The sequence below is a fragment of the Zingiber officinale genome, chromosome 4B (genome assembly GCF_018446385.1).
Source record: "Zingiber officinale cultivar Zhangliang chromosome 4B, Zo_v1.1, whole genome shotgun sequence".
In the NCBI taxonomy this organism is placed as follows: Eukaryota; Viridiplantae; Streptophyta; class Magnoliopsida; order Zingiberales; family Zingiberaceae; genus Zingiber; species Zingiber officinale.
Genome location: NC_055993.1, coordinates 105,620,132 through 105,638,545, shown reverse-complemented (window position 1 = coordinate 105,638,545; position 18,414 = coordinate 105,620,132). Strand labels below are relative to the sequence as shown.

The following is an 18,414-nucleotide window of genomic DNA, read 5'->3' as shown; positions in this document are numbered from 1 at the left end:
TCCTCGCACTGCCTTCATGAATATTGTAAGTTCCAAATGGGTCTTCCGTCTCAAGTATGCAACATCTATCTCTTCTACCGAGAAATGATATTAATACACGAGGTAATGATATTTTGGGTCTAGCTCCATCTCCACCACTCTTTGAGGCCTCCCCTTCTAATTCTTCTAACACATCATCAAATCATGAGGATAATTTACTTCTTTCCCTAGATATGCCACATATCGCATCTTTGCATTCCTAGCCTAGCCTCTCGCCTTCTTTGACAAGTGATTCTGATGAAGATGCTCCTCAGGGCACACTTTCCTTAAGTGATATCTATGCACGATATCCACCAGAAGTCACTCGATATCTCCTTCCACGAGCTCTAGTTGTCTCTTCAAAATCTATGGAACCAACATGCTTTTAAATTGGCGTGCTACGATAACTATAGAATTTGATGCTTGGTGCTTAGTTCCTCGCACTACCTTCATGAATATTGTGGGTTCCAAATGGATCTTTCGTCTCAAGTATCGTGTTGATGGCTCTCTTGAATGATATAAAACTCGTCTTGTGGCGAAAGGATTCAATCAACAGTCAAGTATTGACTTTAATGATACATTCAATCTGGTTAATAAGATTACAATTATCATATTATTACTATCTATAGTTGTTAGCTCCAACTAGCCAATACGCCAATTAGATGTTTCCAATACCTTTCTTCATGGTCATCTTGAGGAAACCCTGTACATGGAGCAACCGTCTGGGTTTATTCATCCACAACTTTTAACACATGTTTGTCAGTTGAAGAAATCATTATATAGTCTTCGACAAGTTCATCGTGCATGGTTTCATCGTCTCTCTACTTGGCTACATACTCAAAGGTTCTTTGGCTCAAAAACTTACTCCTCTTTATTTTTTAAGTGCAATGTTGACTCTATGCTTTTTCTCCTTATTTACGTGGATGATAATCTTCTAACTGGTAATGATCAAGAATACACTACTTCTCTACTTCGTCTTCTTATTCAAAAATTTCTTATTAGAGATCTTGGTATGACCCATTTCTTTCTTGGTATTGAACTTTTTTCAAATCTTGATGGTTGTCTCCTTTCACAAAGCAAATATATTACTAGTATTCTTCAACGAGCTAAAATAGATGGTGTGTGTCCTATCTCAACACCAATTATTGTAGGCAACTTTTCTATACATTCATCATCTCTTGCTTCGGCCGATCCTCAAATTTATTAGAGTATTATTGAAGTCTTACAATATGTCACTATCACACGTCCTGATATATCTTTTGTTATCAATCCGCCTTGTCAATATATGCATTTTCTCACTGAACAATATTGGGAAATATTGGGAAGGAGTTAAGAGAATCCTTTATTATCTCAAAAATACTATTTTTCATAATCTCTTTTTATATCGACGTTCCTCATGAGGGTTGAATGCATTTAGTGATGCAAATTGGGCAGACTCTCCTGAAGATAGACGTTCTACTGGAGGATATGTAATATTTCTTGGACAAAATCTTATCTCATGATATTCTAAAAAGTAGCATATTATACCTCGATCCAGTACACTAATGTAACGTCTAAAATCATTTGGCTCCAATCCCTTTAACATTAGAGCAACATATCTTACTATAAATCCAGTTTATCATACTTGCACAAAACATATAGAGATAGATTTTTACTTTGTACGAGAACGTATAACGGTTAAACAACTATCAATCTCATACATTTCTACAGAGACAGAGGATCAAGTTGCGCGCATCTTATCCAGACAACGATTTCATAGATTGACAACCAAACTCAACGTGTTATTTTACTGTTAACCTATGACAATTCTATAAACACAACTAGCCCTGGGGTGATTGATCTGTCCCTATAAAATTTTTCCATCGATCATCAAGGTAAATCTAGAAGTACTCGCGACGGGCAACTAAGAAGCTCAATATTCTTTGGTTGCGCACCCCATTTGAAAAAAAAAATCTATAAATTTATTATAGTTAAAGGATCGAACTGCGGATATCTAGATGATTAACCCATGGTATAAGAAAGTACATATTTCTTTACATGCTTATCAGTAATCTCTCACGTTCAAATCAATCCGTCAACGCAGTTTTATTGATATATCAGCATGAGACTTCGCGAGGGGACGAATCAGGCGACCTGAACCGCAGCAGCGGAGGAGGCGGCGCGAAGGGATCGTCGCCGCCGTTGGGCAGGAGGTCGCCGGTCCTCACGACGGTGAAAACAATGAGCACGACGACGACGATGACGGAGAGCGCGGAGAGGAAGAGCATGAGCGCGTCGGAGATGCCTCCCTTAACCGCCTGCGCGTATTCCGTTGCCGCCAGCGCCAGCATCGTCAGCGGGAACGAGTACGCCCACCACGCCACGTTGAACCGCCGCATCGCCTTCTTGAACAGCGCCGGCCTCGACGCCTGCATTAATATTAATTATTTTATATAATTGGGTAGTTTTCTAAATGCCCCAAATTTTAATTTATTTTCGAAAATACTCTTAAGGCTTCGTGTTTGGAAGGGGGATTTTGAAATTAGTGAAAGTTTCGGGGCATCGTTACCAAGGAAGCCAGGAGGAAGAGGGAGAGGTAGAAGAGCATCTTGGAGCCGACGTCGAATTTGCCGGCGATGGAGTCCCAAGCCAGGCTGGCCATGCTCGGCGCGGCGATGAAGAGGAAGAACACCGGCCGGAGCATCGGCGGGAGGCTGCTGCTGCCGACGAAGCGCTGGTAGAGGGTGACGAAGAGGACGAGGTAGTGGACCATCCCCAGGGAGAACATGCAGGTGGCGGCCTCCGCCCACCCCGTCCGCGACGCCGTCATCGCCCCCACCAGGTTCCCCACCACCGTCATCTGGCTCGTCGGGTTGGCCATCAGCGACAGGAACCGCTTCCCGTCGGTGAACCACTGCCCGTAGATCTTGACGTCCAGCAGCAGGATCGGCGCCGCGAAGACCCACCACAGGGGGCGGAACAGGGGAGCGGCCGCCGCTGGCGCCGCCTGCAGCAGGAGCAGCCAGGAAATCCAAGGGGCGAAGAGGTAGTTGACGCCCACGGGGTGCGAGAACTCAGCCGCCACGTGGCGGCGCCGCAGCCCGCACCGGAGCGCGTAGAGCGCGCATAGGCCCACCAGCACCGCCAGCGCGACCGACCAGAGGAGCAAGTAGACAGCTCCCGGAACAGAGCGCGACAGGTGACGGAGAGCCGCCGAGCGAGCAGAGGCGCCGCCGCCCGGCTCGCTCAGCGTCTTCCAAAGCAGCGCCTGCCCGCAGAGCGAGAGACTGATGCGGAAGTAGCCGGCGTGGAAGCCGGTGAGCTTACCGCAGCCCCTGGTCATTCCATCAACCGCTTGGGTCCGGCCTTCACCGGCGCCTGCGGTGACGGGAAGCTCTTTCATCTCCATTACATGAATCACGATGAGGACTGGGGGAAGAAGTTCTTCTGTATTTATAGATTTCACCGATCTTTTATTTTTATCTTAATTCATAATATTCAAAGCATTCACCATTGAAAGTGGTCATGATCTATCTATTTTAAAAAAAGATTGATGTACCGATTCAGTCCCACGCCTGCTCTCGTTGATCTTTCTATAGAGTCAAAAGCCAAACAATGATATTTGCTATTATCAAACACTACTTATCAATTGTTTTTACTTTTTATCAAGTGTCACTATACATATAATCTGACCTACATAATACCTAACATAATCCTAACCTAACTTCATGTGTAGGTAGTATTTTATCCTCTCGGGGCGGTGCGATGGTTAAAACATGGGGTGTTGTCACATGAGACCTTGGGGTCGAAATTCGACGTGACCGAGCATAACCTTCCCCATGTCTTAGTCATTTGCACTAATGGCTAGTAGTCACCCATGATTTACCTCCTCCGTGTTGGCCTAGGGACGGGTTGGCGGGGGCGCTGAGGACGAGCGAATCGCCTTTTGCCACATGTGTAGGTAGTATTTCTTTTTCTAATGTAATTAAGTTAATGCAAAAAAAAAAAACACTAAAATTTACCATGGCAATAATTATATCTACCATTGATAAACTCCTACTATTAGATAGGGGTGAACAAAATATCGATCAAATCGAAATAACTAATCGTTTGAATTTAAAACTTCGGTTAATTCAAAATTTACCATAGCACTAATTATATTTCTATAAACTCCTAATATTACATAGGGGTGAACAATAAAATCGAAATAACTAATCGATTGCTATAGCGTTAATGGTCGATTAATGATCATTACTATCCGAGCAGTGAAACACTGGTGGGAACATAATCCTAACCTCTGTCGTACAACTCTTGTTCGGCGGAGTACCCGTGATAGCAATCGGGTGCCCATCAGTTCGCCGTGATCACAAGTGCTTGGTGAAGTTCATGGTCAATTGTTGTATCCTGGGAAACAGACGACCCAAGTAAGCCTCGAAGCACTGCCGGAGGTGAGGCGAATCTGTTTCAAGGAAACTACGACTCTCGCAGGCATCGGTCCGTTGCTCGCTCTGTTCTGCCGGTTTCGCTCGGCGTCGAAGCACGGTCGGCCACTTGCTTGGTCTCTGCGGTCGACCTGGCTGCTTCGCCCGATCGGCCTGTCTGCTTCACCCGATTGGCCAATCTGCGCTCGACCTATCTGTTTCGCTTGATCAGCCAGTCTGCGCCCGACTTATCTGCTTCGCCCGATCGGTCGGTCTGCGCTCGACCTGCCGCTACGCCCGATCGGCCAATATTCGATCGGCCTGTCTACCGCCCGACCTGTCTACAGGGGCGGATCCAGGATTTTAGGTTTGAGGGGGCCGAATTAATACGTCTCCTGGCTATGTGATGACTTGCTCGAAAGCATCATCATAGGCCAGCGTGACTGGATGGTCAACGACCGGCAGCCTAAACTCTTTCTTCACCTTGGAGGTTTTAGGGTTGGAGGTCGGGTTGATGCATCTCCTAACTGTGCGATGATTTGCTCCATGAAAGTGTCATCGCAGAGCGTGATCCATGGTTTGCAAGAACAATCTTGGTGTCATCTCAAACTCTACCATTCCAATTTCAATATTGTTTCACGGAACGATCACAACACGGATTTATAAAATAAATAAATAAAATTTATTGTATAAATTTTTTATTAGAATGAATTTAATAATTAAATAATTAATAATAATAATAATAATAATTAGTTAAGGACTTGCAGAATAAATAAATTTAAATATATAAAATTTATTTAGGAATTTTTAGAATTTAAAATAGATTTTCTATAATATTTTAGAAGATAATTTATGTTAAAATTTAATTAAGTTATTTAAATTGAGAATTAATCAAAATCTAACCTAAACTAATGAACTCCCAATTAATTACCCTATGTTTTTTTTCTTACGCTGTCTTCCCTTTTCGCACGTCTTGGTCATTGCCACCAAAGTCCAAACCACTTCCTTCCTTCTCAGCTTTTCACCTCCCCACCCCCACTGCCTCTCCGCCATGATATATCGCTGGAAAAGTTACTGTCGCCGCCGTGATATTCCGCCGGACAAGATGCTGTCGTGAGGTCTAGAACGTTATATACAAGAAATTTGACACGGCTCATGCCATTCCAAGCGTTCCGCATCCGTTTTGACGAATTATATCATGATCAGCTGGTCGGGCGCGAGATAGCCCAAACTTTTCCCCCACCTTGGGGGGGCCGTGGCCCCCCCTAGTCTTATACTAGATCCGCCACTGCCTGTCTGTTTCGACCGGTCTATCCGCGCTCGGACAGACTGCTTCGCCCGATCGGCTTGTTTGCCTGTCAACTCGCCAGACTTTTTTGCCCCCCCCCCCCGACCGTACTACTCAGTCACTCTGGTTGAGCCGTTGATATGTCCGATTGGCGTGTCTACCTCTTGATTTTTCAACTCGGAAATACAGACCTACTGCTCGGTAGATCTGTCCGCTCGAGCATTTATTACTTATTACAAAGAAGGGATGAAGTGAAGTGGACAGCACAAAGTGAGGTCAAGAACGAGTTGCAGGAACTTCACGAGGTCAGCCATGGCAAAAAGTACACGTCAAACTTTATGAAGCAAACATCACCATCTCTCTAAGATAACTCTTAACACTTTATGATGCTTTATTCTTTCTTTGTTTTTCAGAAATATCCATTTAGAGTTTATGCCATATGAGTTGTCTGTTTCCCTGGTATCAGATTCATAGAATGCATTCCTCCTAAATGCCTCAAGTATTCCTATCAGTTTATCATCCATTTGGTGTTGTCTAATCTTTATCTTAGGAAGTTTGATACAGCATATTATTCTCCAAGTTTGTTGTATTACATTTCTAGTTGAAGTGAATATCTTTACTGCATTTTGGTCACATCACAGGAGATCAACTTGCATTTTGCTTCCAGACTACAGATAGACAAAGTTTGGACTGGAATATGAAGTCTGAAAAAGGGGAAAATTTTTAAAATAGGCCTAAACAGTACAGTTATTACAAAAATAGATAAAATTAAAATGTTTTACAAATCTAGGTGAGAGGACTTCATATCCGGGATTTAAATCCCGATTCTTATTTTTTTTAATTGATTTCCTTATATTTCAGGATTTAAATCCCGGATATGAATGAATTACCGGGATTTAAATCCCGGTAATTGTTTTTAATTATTTTTTACAAATGATTTCTTTTTTTCATTTGCTTAAGTTTAATTATTATTTAAACATTGGTTAATAAAATAAATTAGCTTGGTAACAGAAATTATAAACAATTATTACGAATTTAATTTTTTTTAAAAAAAATAAAACTTTAGCTTATTACCTGAAATTGCATGTGAAATTTTTAGCTTTATAATAGGACCATAGCACATGCGGCACAATATAAAATTAATAATTATAATTTTTTTTAAAAAAAATAAAACTTAAGCAAATGAAAAAAAGAAATCATTTGTAAAAAATAATTAAAAATAATTATCGGGATTCCGGGATTTAAATCCCGGAATATAAGGAAATCAATTAAAAAAAATAAGAACCGGGATTTAAATCCCGGATATAAAGTCCTCTCACCTAGATTTGTAAAAAGTTTTAATTTTATCTATTTCTATAATAACTTTGCTATTTATGCCTATTTTAAAAATTTCCCTGAAAAAGTAGCTACAGCTTGATGGAAACGCAGCTGTACATCTATATGCATGCACTTTACATACATGTGAAAATAGGATAAAAATTAAAAAGGTAATATTTTTTATTGGAATCGTGAAAGGAGCATTTTTTTCATTTACTAAAAAAAAAAGACATCCTATCCTGCTACTTATAACACTAATAAATTATATTATAACCATTATGAACTATAGTTATTATAATATGAATATTTCATCTCTAATCAATATGATTGATATTATATTATAACAACATTTCAACTCTTATTAATACTAATAATATTGTGTTGCAACACCTATAATTCATAACTCAATATAGATGATTCATCTCTAATCAACACTTTTCAACATTGGTCAATACAAATCAACATCATGTTATAGCAACTACAAGTTATAACTGCTACAACATAATTTTTTTTTTTTGTATTATAGTAACTCATAGCTATAATTGTGTAATAGCTATCTCATAGTTTCTATAATTGCATAGTGGTTAAGACATGGTAGTTGTCGGTGCAGCAGGGACCGACAAAAGGAGGGTGAATTGTTTGCAAATAAAAGTTATACCCTCCTCAACCAATTTAAACTCAAATATATGCAATAGTTATAAATTTAAACAAAACTAACTTATGAACAGAAAAGAAGGACTCAGTTATTTACTTGGTTACAACTAAGAAGATTGTTAATCTAAGACAGTAGTAAAGCGCTATGAACGATCTCCTTCTCTGAAGGCGGAGAAGCCTTTTACACACTTGGAAGCACAGAACTATTGCTAGAATGAAAGTGCAGAAATTGTAGTTCGATTTCGTTGTTCTTTAATGGCTACCCAAGATCTCCTTTATATAGGGGTTCTAGAGCTTATCAGGATCCCCAGGTTCGGTCGATCGAACCTACTGTACCTGCCCAGTCTTTTGTCCAGGTGCAGTATCTGAGGATCGAGCTTTGGTTCGGTCGACCGATCCTTATGTTCGATCGACCGATCGGCCAACGGTCTCCAGCTGAGTTGGCCCGATTAACTTGCTCGACTAAGTCTCTGGATTAACTTCGGTTCGGTCGATCGATCAGGAGATTTGGTCGACCGATCAGCTTTACCAACGGTCAGCTTCTGACGTGGCATTGGCGGTTGGTTGCTGATTGAGAGGGGTTCGGTCGACCGATCAGGAGGTTCGGTCGACCGAACCATTGACAAGTCAACTTCCAGTTGACTTGCTCTGATTCGGCTTCTTTGGGTGATTTCGGTCATCCGGAATAGGGCTCACCCGAACCCAGTTCCCGGCCTTCTCCTCGAGCAGTCTTCCGTCCCGGCTTTACATCCCTCGAACACCGCGCATGTTCTTCACGCCCACCAGGTGTACTCTTCCGCAGCTCTCTCGTCCTTCGGACGCACCGAGCCCGTCGGCTTCCTTCCCGTGTCGTCCTTCTCGCTAGCTGCGTCTTCCGCTCGACTTCCTGCGCTCCTAAGCTCCTGCACACTTAGACACAGGGATCAAACACAAAGAAGAACCTAACCTATACTTGGTTGATCATATCAAAACTACCACGGGGTTCAACAGTAACTGCTACACTAATATAAAAAACAAGGACAGTTTGCTCTTTTGATTTTTTTTTCCCTTAAAAATATACACAAGGACAAGAATTTGAATGTGTTTTGATCGACTTGACAGGTAATATATGACTCCCAGTTCAGTCCTCTGAGGTGACTTAGCTGATGGCCATCCACTAAGTATTAGAAATCCAAGTCAGGGAAGGAGACAGAAGATGGGCCTGTGAGTGCTGCCTCTGAGTGGAATAGGTCAGTGCAAGGCTAGATGTGTTGAGTCAACCATGGAGCTTTGCTGATAGTTTCAGTACTTTGGTGTAAACATGTGATTCATGATCCCCCATTGATGACACAAAAGCAAGTAAGCAGAGGTTGCTTTCAGACAAGCATGGCCAACACTTTACCAGTTGTGTGTATAAAATACAGTGCACAATGGCACTTTTCAGTGAAACTTATTTCACACTAACTTGATAGGTGAACCACTTTACCTAATTGGATTAAAGATTAAGTCATGCTACTTTTTGGGTGGATAGTGGCCACTTGCATTTCCTTGAGATGTCAGTCAGTCAGTTCTGTAATGTGAGATATTGAATCTACATCATACGAACAAAGACAACTAGTCTCTGGATCACTTCTACTTTATTTATTAAGAGATGGTTTCCATCATATCACTTTGATTCTCGTAAGATCATGATATACTTCAACTTGTTATCAATTTTGTTTTTTTTTTTCATAACATTATCACTTTTTATAAATGATCCAGTTGAGAGAGATCAGGGGATGGGTTGATTTCTTGAAGTATCCGCGGCAGAGCTCTTTTGGTAGGTCAAATGTGCATCAGGTTGGCTTCTGACGGATTGGTTTTGTGTCGATCGGCAGTTGCCAAGCCGGACAACACAAGGATTCCGACTGACCACGGCAACTGAAAGGACTGAAAGAAGGGGTTAGATATAATCTCGCTAGCCACTCATTTTCCATCAGCCTTGTCTCGTGGCTATGTAGGCAAGTGTGGAGGTCACTGAGACTGTTTAAGCGAGCAAGATAATGGAGGTGATTCTGGTCGATAGAACAAGCCCTAATGCACCTACTATGGGAAATTTAGGCATGTCCAAGATACTTGTTATCTTCTTCGAGGTTATCGATTAAGCCATCGCTTACAAACCAAATTATCAATCATCTTCTTTTCCACACTGCAACAAACATCTTCTCTCGGTTACATGCTGTCTTTATCTCACAAGGCATTTTACTGCATTTACAATACACAAAGCTAGGGTATGCTCATTCTCAAAAAATTATCTCTTTTTGGTTCCACTATTTTCTGCTCTCTAGCTCACTTAAGTATCAGAGGGGGTTTGTCAGGACAAGACCGGCACCCTCTGACTACGTGTTGATCGGAAATCATTTAACTTGATACGGAGAACACAAGAAGCGCTCGGCCATCAACGCCCAAGAAGTGCTCGGTTACGGGCATCCGAATTCTTCCGTATCAACGCATAAACTTTTTAGGGTGAATACTAAGCCAAAATGCATAAGCCCGAGCTAAAATTTCTTCACTAAGCTTGAAAGCCTTTCATTTACTCACAATTCTCCACATAAAACTAAATTATGTGAGATGAATTGTTTAGAGCAGTGGTAAGAGAATCCAATCATTATCAGATAATCTTGGTTCAGTGCAAGCGAAATAACTTTCTATTTCCAGATTTGTAGTCTTTAGCAGATATGAATAGAACTAATTGAAATATATATTTGTAGTATTCATTTGTTGGAAACACCTGGAGTTGTTGTTCTATAAGTATCTTTGTTTATGAAAGAATTTAGCAAGAATGTTTTGAGTCAACAACTTGGATGATACCAATGAATCTTGCTAAACTGCAACCCTATTCCTAAAAGATGCTCCAAATGAAGATGACACAGACGATTCACAATTGGACTGTGAATGTATTCAACATGTCAATACCGAGTGATTGTGCATAATACGGGATAATTTATTAAAACACCCCTAATGTTTCAATCTAGTCCTAATTATGTCCCACAGATTATCCCAAATATATTCCCACCATCAACTCCTCTGTTAACTGATACGGAATCAGTCACGTGATAGCCACATGACTAACCTGTGATGGGATTCTTAAAGAAAAAACGGAGAAGCTTGGCTGGGCTTCGTCTTATTTCCCGATCCCCCCTACCTTAAACCTTAATTCTCGCGGGATCGTTGGCGGTGAAGTCGTCGAGCGGTGAAGACGTCTAACTCCAGCGACGAAGACGTCTATCTCCAGGATCCCTCTAATCCCCCTTGTATCAACCCTTCGGGCCATGTTATTCCCCCCGTGACAGCCTACTAATTCGTCGTGGGATCATTGGTGGTGAAGACGTCTAATACATCACACTTTGGCTGCCGACTTTGCGGGCAACATTTAACAACGTTGGGAGCACAAATTAGTAAGTCCTATGAGAAAACTACGTTTTGTGATTAATCTTACAAGTTAGAAAACTTTAGGATATGCAACTAATAATTTGATGAAGTAAACGCTTGTTGCAATTCACCTCAGACTATGGTATTTTCTATCCTTTTTTTCAGAATTTTAATTATATATTTGTTGTTTAATTACTTATTAGATGACACTCATAAAACTTGTTTTCTGTATTTATTTTTTATTTACAGATAATGTTGGAGAACCAGATGAGATTGAAATCGAATCAGTTGTTGATGGAAGTAGATAAGATGATGAGGACGATGAAGATTTTCATGACAATGGGTATGAGTTTGATGAAGAAGATAGATTTTTTATAGTCACGTTGATCATGATGCCGAAACACTGGACAATAAAGTGACCATTGATAATGGAGTAATTTGAAATGAGGTTTTATTTAACATGCAGGTTGGTTTTTGCGCATCTTGTTTAAGGATTGTTTGCATATATTATCTATATTTATAAGTTTTTTATTCTTAATGATTACTAAGTATATCAATATTTTTGCAGGATGTAAAAGGCGATGCTAATTGTGTTGATATTGATGAATTGGTTAGTAATGTGGGTTCTGATGATGATGATTGTGATGTTGGTTGCTACTCGGAAAACCTAGAGGTTCCACTGTACAAAAATTTTGTACAAAGGTCTGAACCTTTTCCTAGCTACCATGTGTTCTTTTAAATTAAATTTTGGATCGCCTGCGGAACTTAACACGTTTGATCCAAAACTTAACTTATTTGTTCTTTTAGGTTTTGACTTGGATCTCCTGCGGAACTTAACACGTTCGACCCAAGTCATCTTAAGTTATTAATTCCATTAAATATTAATTTCCATAATTGGTTCCCAGTACTGACGTGGCGAGGCACATGACCTTCTTGGATATGAGAGCAACCACCACCGACTAGACAAAACCTTTTATAGAAAGCTAATATTTAATTTCCTAAAATAACTTTAGGTTAACCGAAAAGAACAATCAAATCACAAGGAAAAGAAAAAACAAAAGAACACAACATCGAAAAACATATTCGAAATTCTAGAATCGTAAGCCTCTTGTATTTGGTATTATTTCCATAAATAACTAGTATGATGCGGAAAGAAAAATTACTAGTTATACCTTGTAGAAAAACCTCTTGATCTTCTACCGTATTCCTCTTCTAACCTCGGACGTTGTGTGGGCAACGATCTTCCGAGATGAGAAACCACCAACCACCTTCTTCTCCTCCTAACTAGGTTCGGCCACAAAAAACTTAACCAAGGATGAAAAACAAAACACCAACCAAGCTCCAAGAGATGCTAGTTTTCTCTCCTTCTTCTTCTTCTTCTTCTCCAAGTAGTATCCGACCGCCACAAGAGCTCCAAGCCTTTGAGAGATTCGGCCACCACAAAGAGGGAGAGAGGAAGAGGATGGCCGGCCACTCCAAGGAATAAAAGAGGGAGAGAAATAATAGAGGTTGTGTCTCATGAAGGCACCCTCACCCATTCTTTTATATTCCTTGGCCTAGGCAAATTAGGAAATTTAATTACAATAAAATTTCTTAATTCCCTTGACATGATTTAATTGAGAAAAATAAAATAAAATTTCCCCAATTAATCTCTAATGGCCGGCCACATTAAAAGAGATAAATTAGACAAGTTTTAATCAACAATTAAAACTTCCTAATTTGTTTCCGGAAATTTTAAAAATTAAAATTTCTCTTTAAAAATCTTTTCATGGTTGATAAAAAGAAATTTCTATAATTTTAATTTTATCAACATGTGGATAAGTTTAAAGAGAAAATAAAATATCTCACCAATCTACAAATAAGGAAAGAGATCTAATCTCTTTCTTTAATCTTTTATAGATATTTTACAAGAGAGATATTTTAATTATAATTCTCTTTAATAAATTATTTCTTCCACATAATAAAAATTAAAATTAAAATTCTTTTTTAATTTAATTTGGCCGGCCCCCACTAGCTTGGGTTCAAGCTAGGGCCGGCCACCCCAATTTATACCTAGGTCGGCCCTAACTTGGTTCCCAAGCTAGCTTGGTCGGCGCCCTATTGGTGGGTATAGAAGGTGGGTATAGGTGGGTATAGTACTCTATAAATAAGAGGCTACGATAGGGACCGAGAGGAGGAATTGGTTTTGGTCTCCCGATAAAATTAAGCATCCCGTGTTCGCCCCGAACACACAACTTAATTTTATCAATAATAATTCATTCCACTAGAGAACTATTATTGAACTACCGCACCAATCCCAAATTACATTTTTGGGCTCCTTCTTATTATGAGTGTGTTAGTCTTCCCGTGTTTAAGATATCGAATGTCCACTAATTAAGTGAGTTACTGACAACTCATTTAATTAATATCTTAGTCCAAGAGTAGTACCACTCAACCTTATCATCATGTCGGACTAAGTCCACCGCAGGTTTAACATGACAATCCTTATGAGCTCCTCTTGAGGGCATTATCAACCTAGTATCTCTAGGACATAGTTTCCTTCTATAATCAACAACACACACTATAAGTGATACCATTTCCCAACTTATCGGGCTTATTGATTCATCGAACTAAATCTCACCCATTGATAAATTAAAGAAATAAATATCAAATATATGTGCTTGTTATTATATTAGGATTAAGAGCACACACTTCCATAATAACCGAGGTCTTTGTTCCTTTATAAAGTCAGTATAAAAGAAACGACCTCAAATGGTCCTACTCAATACACTCTGAGTGTACTAGTGTAATTATATAGTCAAGATAAACTAATACCTAATTAACTACGACCTTCTAATGGTTTGTTCCTTTTCATTTTGATCGTGAGCTACTGTTTATAATTTATAAGGTACTGATAACATCATCTTCTGCATGTGACACCACATACTATGTTATCTACAATATAAATTAAATGAACAACTACAAACAAATGTAGATAATTTGACCAAATGTGATTCTTTATTCATAATGAATGTTTACAAAGCTTAGGCTTTCAGTATACACTCCAACAATCTCCCACTTATACTAATGACTAAGCTGTCATATCTTCTACCATACATCTGATTCCCATTCCCTCCACATGCCGATCGAAAGCTTTCGCCGGAAGGGCCTTAGTGAAAGGATCTGCCAGGTTATCTGCTGATGCAATCTTGGCGATGACAACTTCTCCTCTCTTCACGATATCTCATATCAGGTGGTACTTGTGCTCTATATGTTTACTTGCCTTATGAGCTCGTGGTTCCTTCGAGTTTGCAACTGCATCGCTATTATCACAATAAATTGTGATGATTTTGGGCAAACCAGGAATCACATCTAAGTCCATTAGAAAGTTCCTGAGTCATACTGCTTCTTTAGCTGCCTCAGAGGCTGCTACATACTCAGCTTCCATGGTTGAGTCCGAAACGCATTTCTGCTTAACACTCCTCCATGAAATGGCTCCACCTCCTAAAGTAAACACATAGCCTGATGTAGACTTACTGTTGTCCCTATCTGATTAGAAATCTGAATCCGTGTAACCCACAGGGAGCAAATCGTCTGCTTGGTAAATTAGCATATAATCTCTAGTCCTTCTCAGGTACTTTAATATATGCTTTACCGCAGTCCAATGTTCTTGTCCAGGATTACTCTGATATCTGCTGACCATGCCCACGGCAAAACAAATATCAGGTCTCGTACATAGCATTGCATACATAAGGCTTCCTACAGCCGAGGCATAAGGAACTGCTTTCATGTCTTCTATCTCCTTTGATGTCTTAGGAGACATCTCTTTAGATAGAGCTACTCCATGCCTAAAAGGTAAGAAACCTTTATTGGAATCCTGCATACTAAAACGAGCAAGGATTGTATCTATATATGAAGCTTGGGACAGACACAACAATCTTTTCTTGCGATCCCTTATCACTTTGATCCCAAGAATGTGTGCACACTCTCCTAAGTCCTTCATATCAAATTGTTTGGACAACCATACCCTTACGTCTGATAATACCTTGACATTGTTGCCAATTAACAAAATATCATCTACGTATAGTACAAGAAATACCACCACGTTTCCGTTACACTTCTTATATACACAAGACTCATCCGGACACTGAATAAATCCATATGACTGGATTACTTCATTAAACCGGATGTTCCAAGACCTTGAAGCTTGCTTCAGTCCATAAATGGACCGATTGAGCTTGCACACTAGATGCTCTTTGCCTTTTTCAATGAACCCTTCTGGTTGCTTCATATGGATGTTTTCTTCAAGACTTCCATTAAGGAAAGCTGTCTTGACATCCATTTGCCAAATCTCATAATCCATATGAGCAGCAATGGATAAGAGTATCCGGATAGACTTAAGCATGGCTACCGGTGAAAAGGTTTCCTCATAATCGATTCCCTCTTTCTGAGTATACCCTTTCGCAACAAGCCTAGCTTTGAAAGTTTCTACCTTCCCGTCTGTCCCTCTTTTCCTTTTGTAGATCCACTTGCATCCAACGGCTTTTACACCATCAGGTGGTTCTACAAGCTCCCAGACCTTATTAGAGTACATAGACTCTATTTCAGAATTCATCGCCTTTTGCCAAGATGCTGCATCTATATCTTGGAGTGCTTCGTCATATGTTCGGGGATCAGGTTCATGTTTACCCGGGATCAAGTCCGAAGACTCTCCCAAAAACATGAATCTCTTAGGCTGCCTTACAACTCTCCCACTATGACGAGGCACTGTCTGTGGTTGTGTATCATGTGTGACACGTGTTGCAGTCTCTTGTGGAACTTCATCTTGTACTGTAGGTACTAAAGTAGACGTGTCCTCTCTTAGTTCTTCTAAAACAACTTTACTACTGGGCTTGTGATCCATTATATAGTCTTCTTCTAAAAATTGGGCATTGGTGCTAACAATGACCTTCTGGTCTTTAAGACTATAAAATAAACCACCTTTCGTTCCTTTGGGATATCCTACAAACACGCGAACTTCTGTACGGGATTCTAACTTATCAGCATCTGGTTTCAGCACATGTGCTGGACTACCCCAAATCCGAATATGTCTTAGACTGGGTTTTCGCCCATTCCACAATTCTATGGGAGTAGAAGAAACTGATTTAGAAGGTACTAAGTTCAGAACATACACTGCTGTTTCCAGAGCATATCCCCAAAACGAATTTGGTAATTCTGAATAACTCATCATCGATCTAACCATCTCCATAAGAGTCCTATTCCTTCGTTCTGCCACACCATTCTGTTGGGGTGTACCAGGTGCGGACAGTTGGGATTGAATCCCAGCCTCTGATAAGTAATTCCTAAACTCTCCTAAGAGGTATTCGCCACCACGATCAGATCGTAGTGTCTTGATACTTTTACCTAGTCGTTTTTCCACATCAGCCTTGTACTCTTTGAACTTATCAAAGCACTCGGACTTGCGGCGCATTAGGTAAATATATCCGTATCTTGAATAATCATCTATAAAAGAGACAAAATATTCAAAACCTCCTCTTGCCTGGACAGACATAGGACCACACAAATCAGAATGAACCAATTCTAACACTTCTTTGGCTCTATACCCCTTGGCCTTGAACGGCCTCTTGGTCATTTTACCTTCCAAGCAAGATTCACAAGTTGGAAAATTTTCCAACTCTAACGAACTCAAAAGTCCATCAGCTATAAGCCTCTGAATCCTACTTAAGTTAATATGACCAAGCTTTAGATGCCAAAGATATGCTTGGTTCATTTCCGAAGATTCTTTTCTTTTATTAGAGTTAGAAGATGAGTTATAAATTTCCATGTTTTACCTTGTGAAAGAAATTGGATTTAAAGTATACAAATTGCCAACTAATGCACCAGAACAGATAATCACTTTATTTCTTTTAATAACTACATCGTTACTGAAAGAAACTGAATATCCATCTAAAAACAGTTTAGAAACTGAAATTAAATTCTTTCTAAAACTGGGTACATAAAGACAATTTCTTAAAACCAAATTTCTATTTCTACTACAAGATAAGTAGACGTCTCCCACTGCAACAGCTGCCACCTTAGTAGCATTGCCCATGTAGACGGTAATCTCTCCTTCAGATAGTCGTCGGGTTTCCTGGAACCCCTGCAAGGAATTGCAGACATGATCAGTGGCTCCCGTATCTACACACCAGGTGCTGGTAGATAACACCGCTAAACATGTTTCAACAACTAGAGCATGAGATATACCTTTGTTTTGGTTCCTACGAGGACAGTCCGCCTTCCAATGTCCTGCCTGCTTGCCCTTCACTCCAGCTTTAAATCCCGTACTCTGAGATTTATTCACTTTCTTTGCTGAACCATCTTGTTTCTTCTTCTTCTTCTTCTTTCCTCTCGGTTTAGAAGTAGAACCATTTTCAGCATAGTGAATTTGAGCATTGTGACGAAATAATCCTTCTGTTGCTTGAAGTTCTGTCAGTAGTTCCGCTAATGAATAAATCCTCTTATTCATATTATAGTTCAGGCGGAACTGCTCAAAACTTCTAGGTAGCGTTTGGAGGATCATATCGATCTGGGTTTCCCCGTCGATTTCTCCTCCTAGGATCTGTATTTCGTTCATATAAGCCATTATCTTTAGGATATGATCCCTCACAGGAATACCCTCTTACATGGTGGCTGTCATTATCTTTCTCATGGCTTCTTGCCTAGAAGCTCTATCCTGATGACCAAAGAGTTTCTTGAGATTGTTCATAATATCATAGGTTGTTGGTAAATCTTGATGCTGATGTTGCAATACATTTGACATTGAAGCCAAAATGTAACACCGCGCCATCTCATCTGCTTTTACTCATTTCTTATGATATTCAATCTCCTCTTGGGTAGATTCACCAGTAAGTGCTTCAGGATAAGGCTCAGTCAGTACAAATTTATAGCTTTCAGCAGTAAGGACAATGTCCAGGTTCCTTTTCCAATCTATGTAATTAGGTCCAGTAAGTCTATTATGTTGAAGTATGATGGACAGTGGGTTGAAAGTTATCCTAAGAATCACAAATAACTTTTGGTCAGAACTCTAAATTTAGAATAATATTGATTCCTCAAACAATACTATTTTAAATTAACCAACACCTCAAAACACCGTGAATTTTGTATACCACGTTAGTGTGGACGTATACAAATTCAACATTTGTAAAAGGAGGGTTTTAACCCATTAATTTTATTATCTTGTCAACCTAACTTTTTGACAAATAAAATTAATAGTTGGTATCATTTGGTCACACAAATAATAGCAGTAACTCCGATGGGGAGGATACTATTAGATGTGTCTAAGTGTATACCACTACTTGACACTAAGTCCATTAATAAGATTATGCTCCT

The 18,414-nt window shown here is 39.9% G+C and overlaps 1 protein-coding gene across 1 annotated transcript; it reads right to left on the bottom strand.

Moving 5' to 3' along the window:
- Positions 1-1,972: 1,972 nt before the first annotated feature.
- Positions 1,973-3,455, bottom strand: LOC121977796 (S-type anion channel SLAH4-like). Its single transcript, XM_042530217.1, has 2 exons — positions 2,567-3,455; positions 1,973-2,426 (listed from the first exon to the last, which is right to left on the bottom strand). The coding sequence occupies exons 1-2, from the start codon at positions 3,404-3,406 to the stop codon at positions 2,115-2,117; spliced, it is 1,152 nt and encodes a 383-aa protein (XP_042386151.1). The 5' UTR covers positions 3,407-3,455; the 3' UTR covers positions 1,973-2,114.
- Between the last annotated feature and the right edge of the window lie 14,959 nt (positions 3,456-18,414).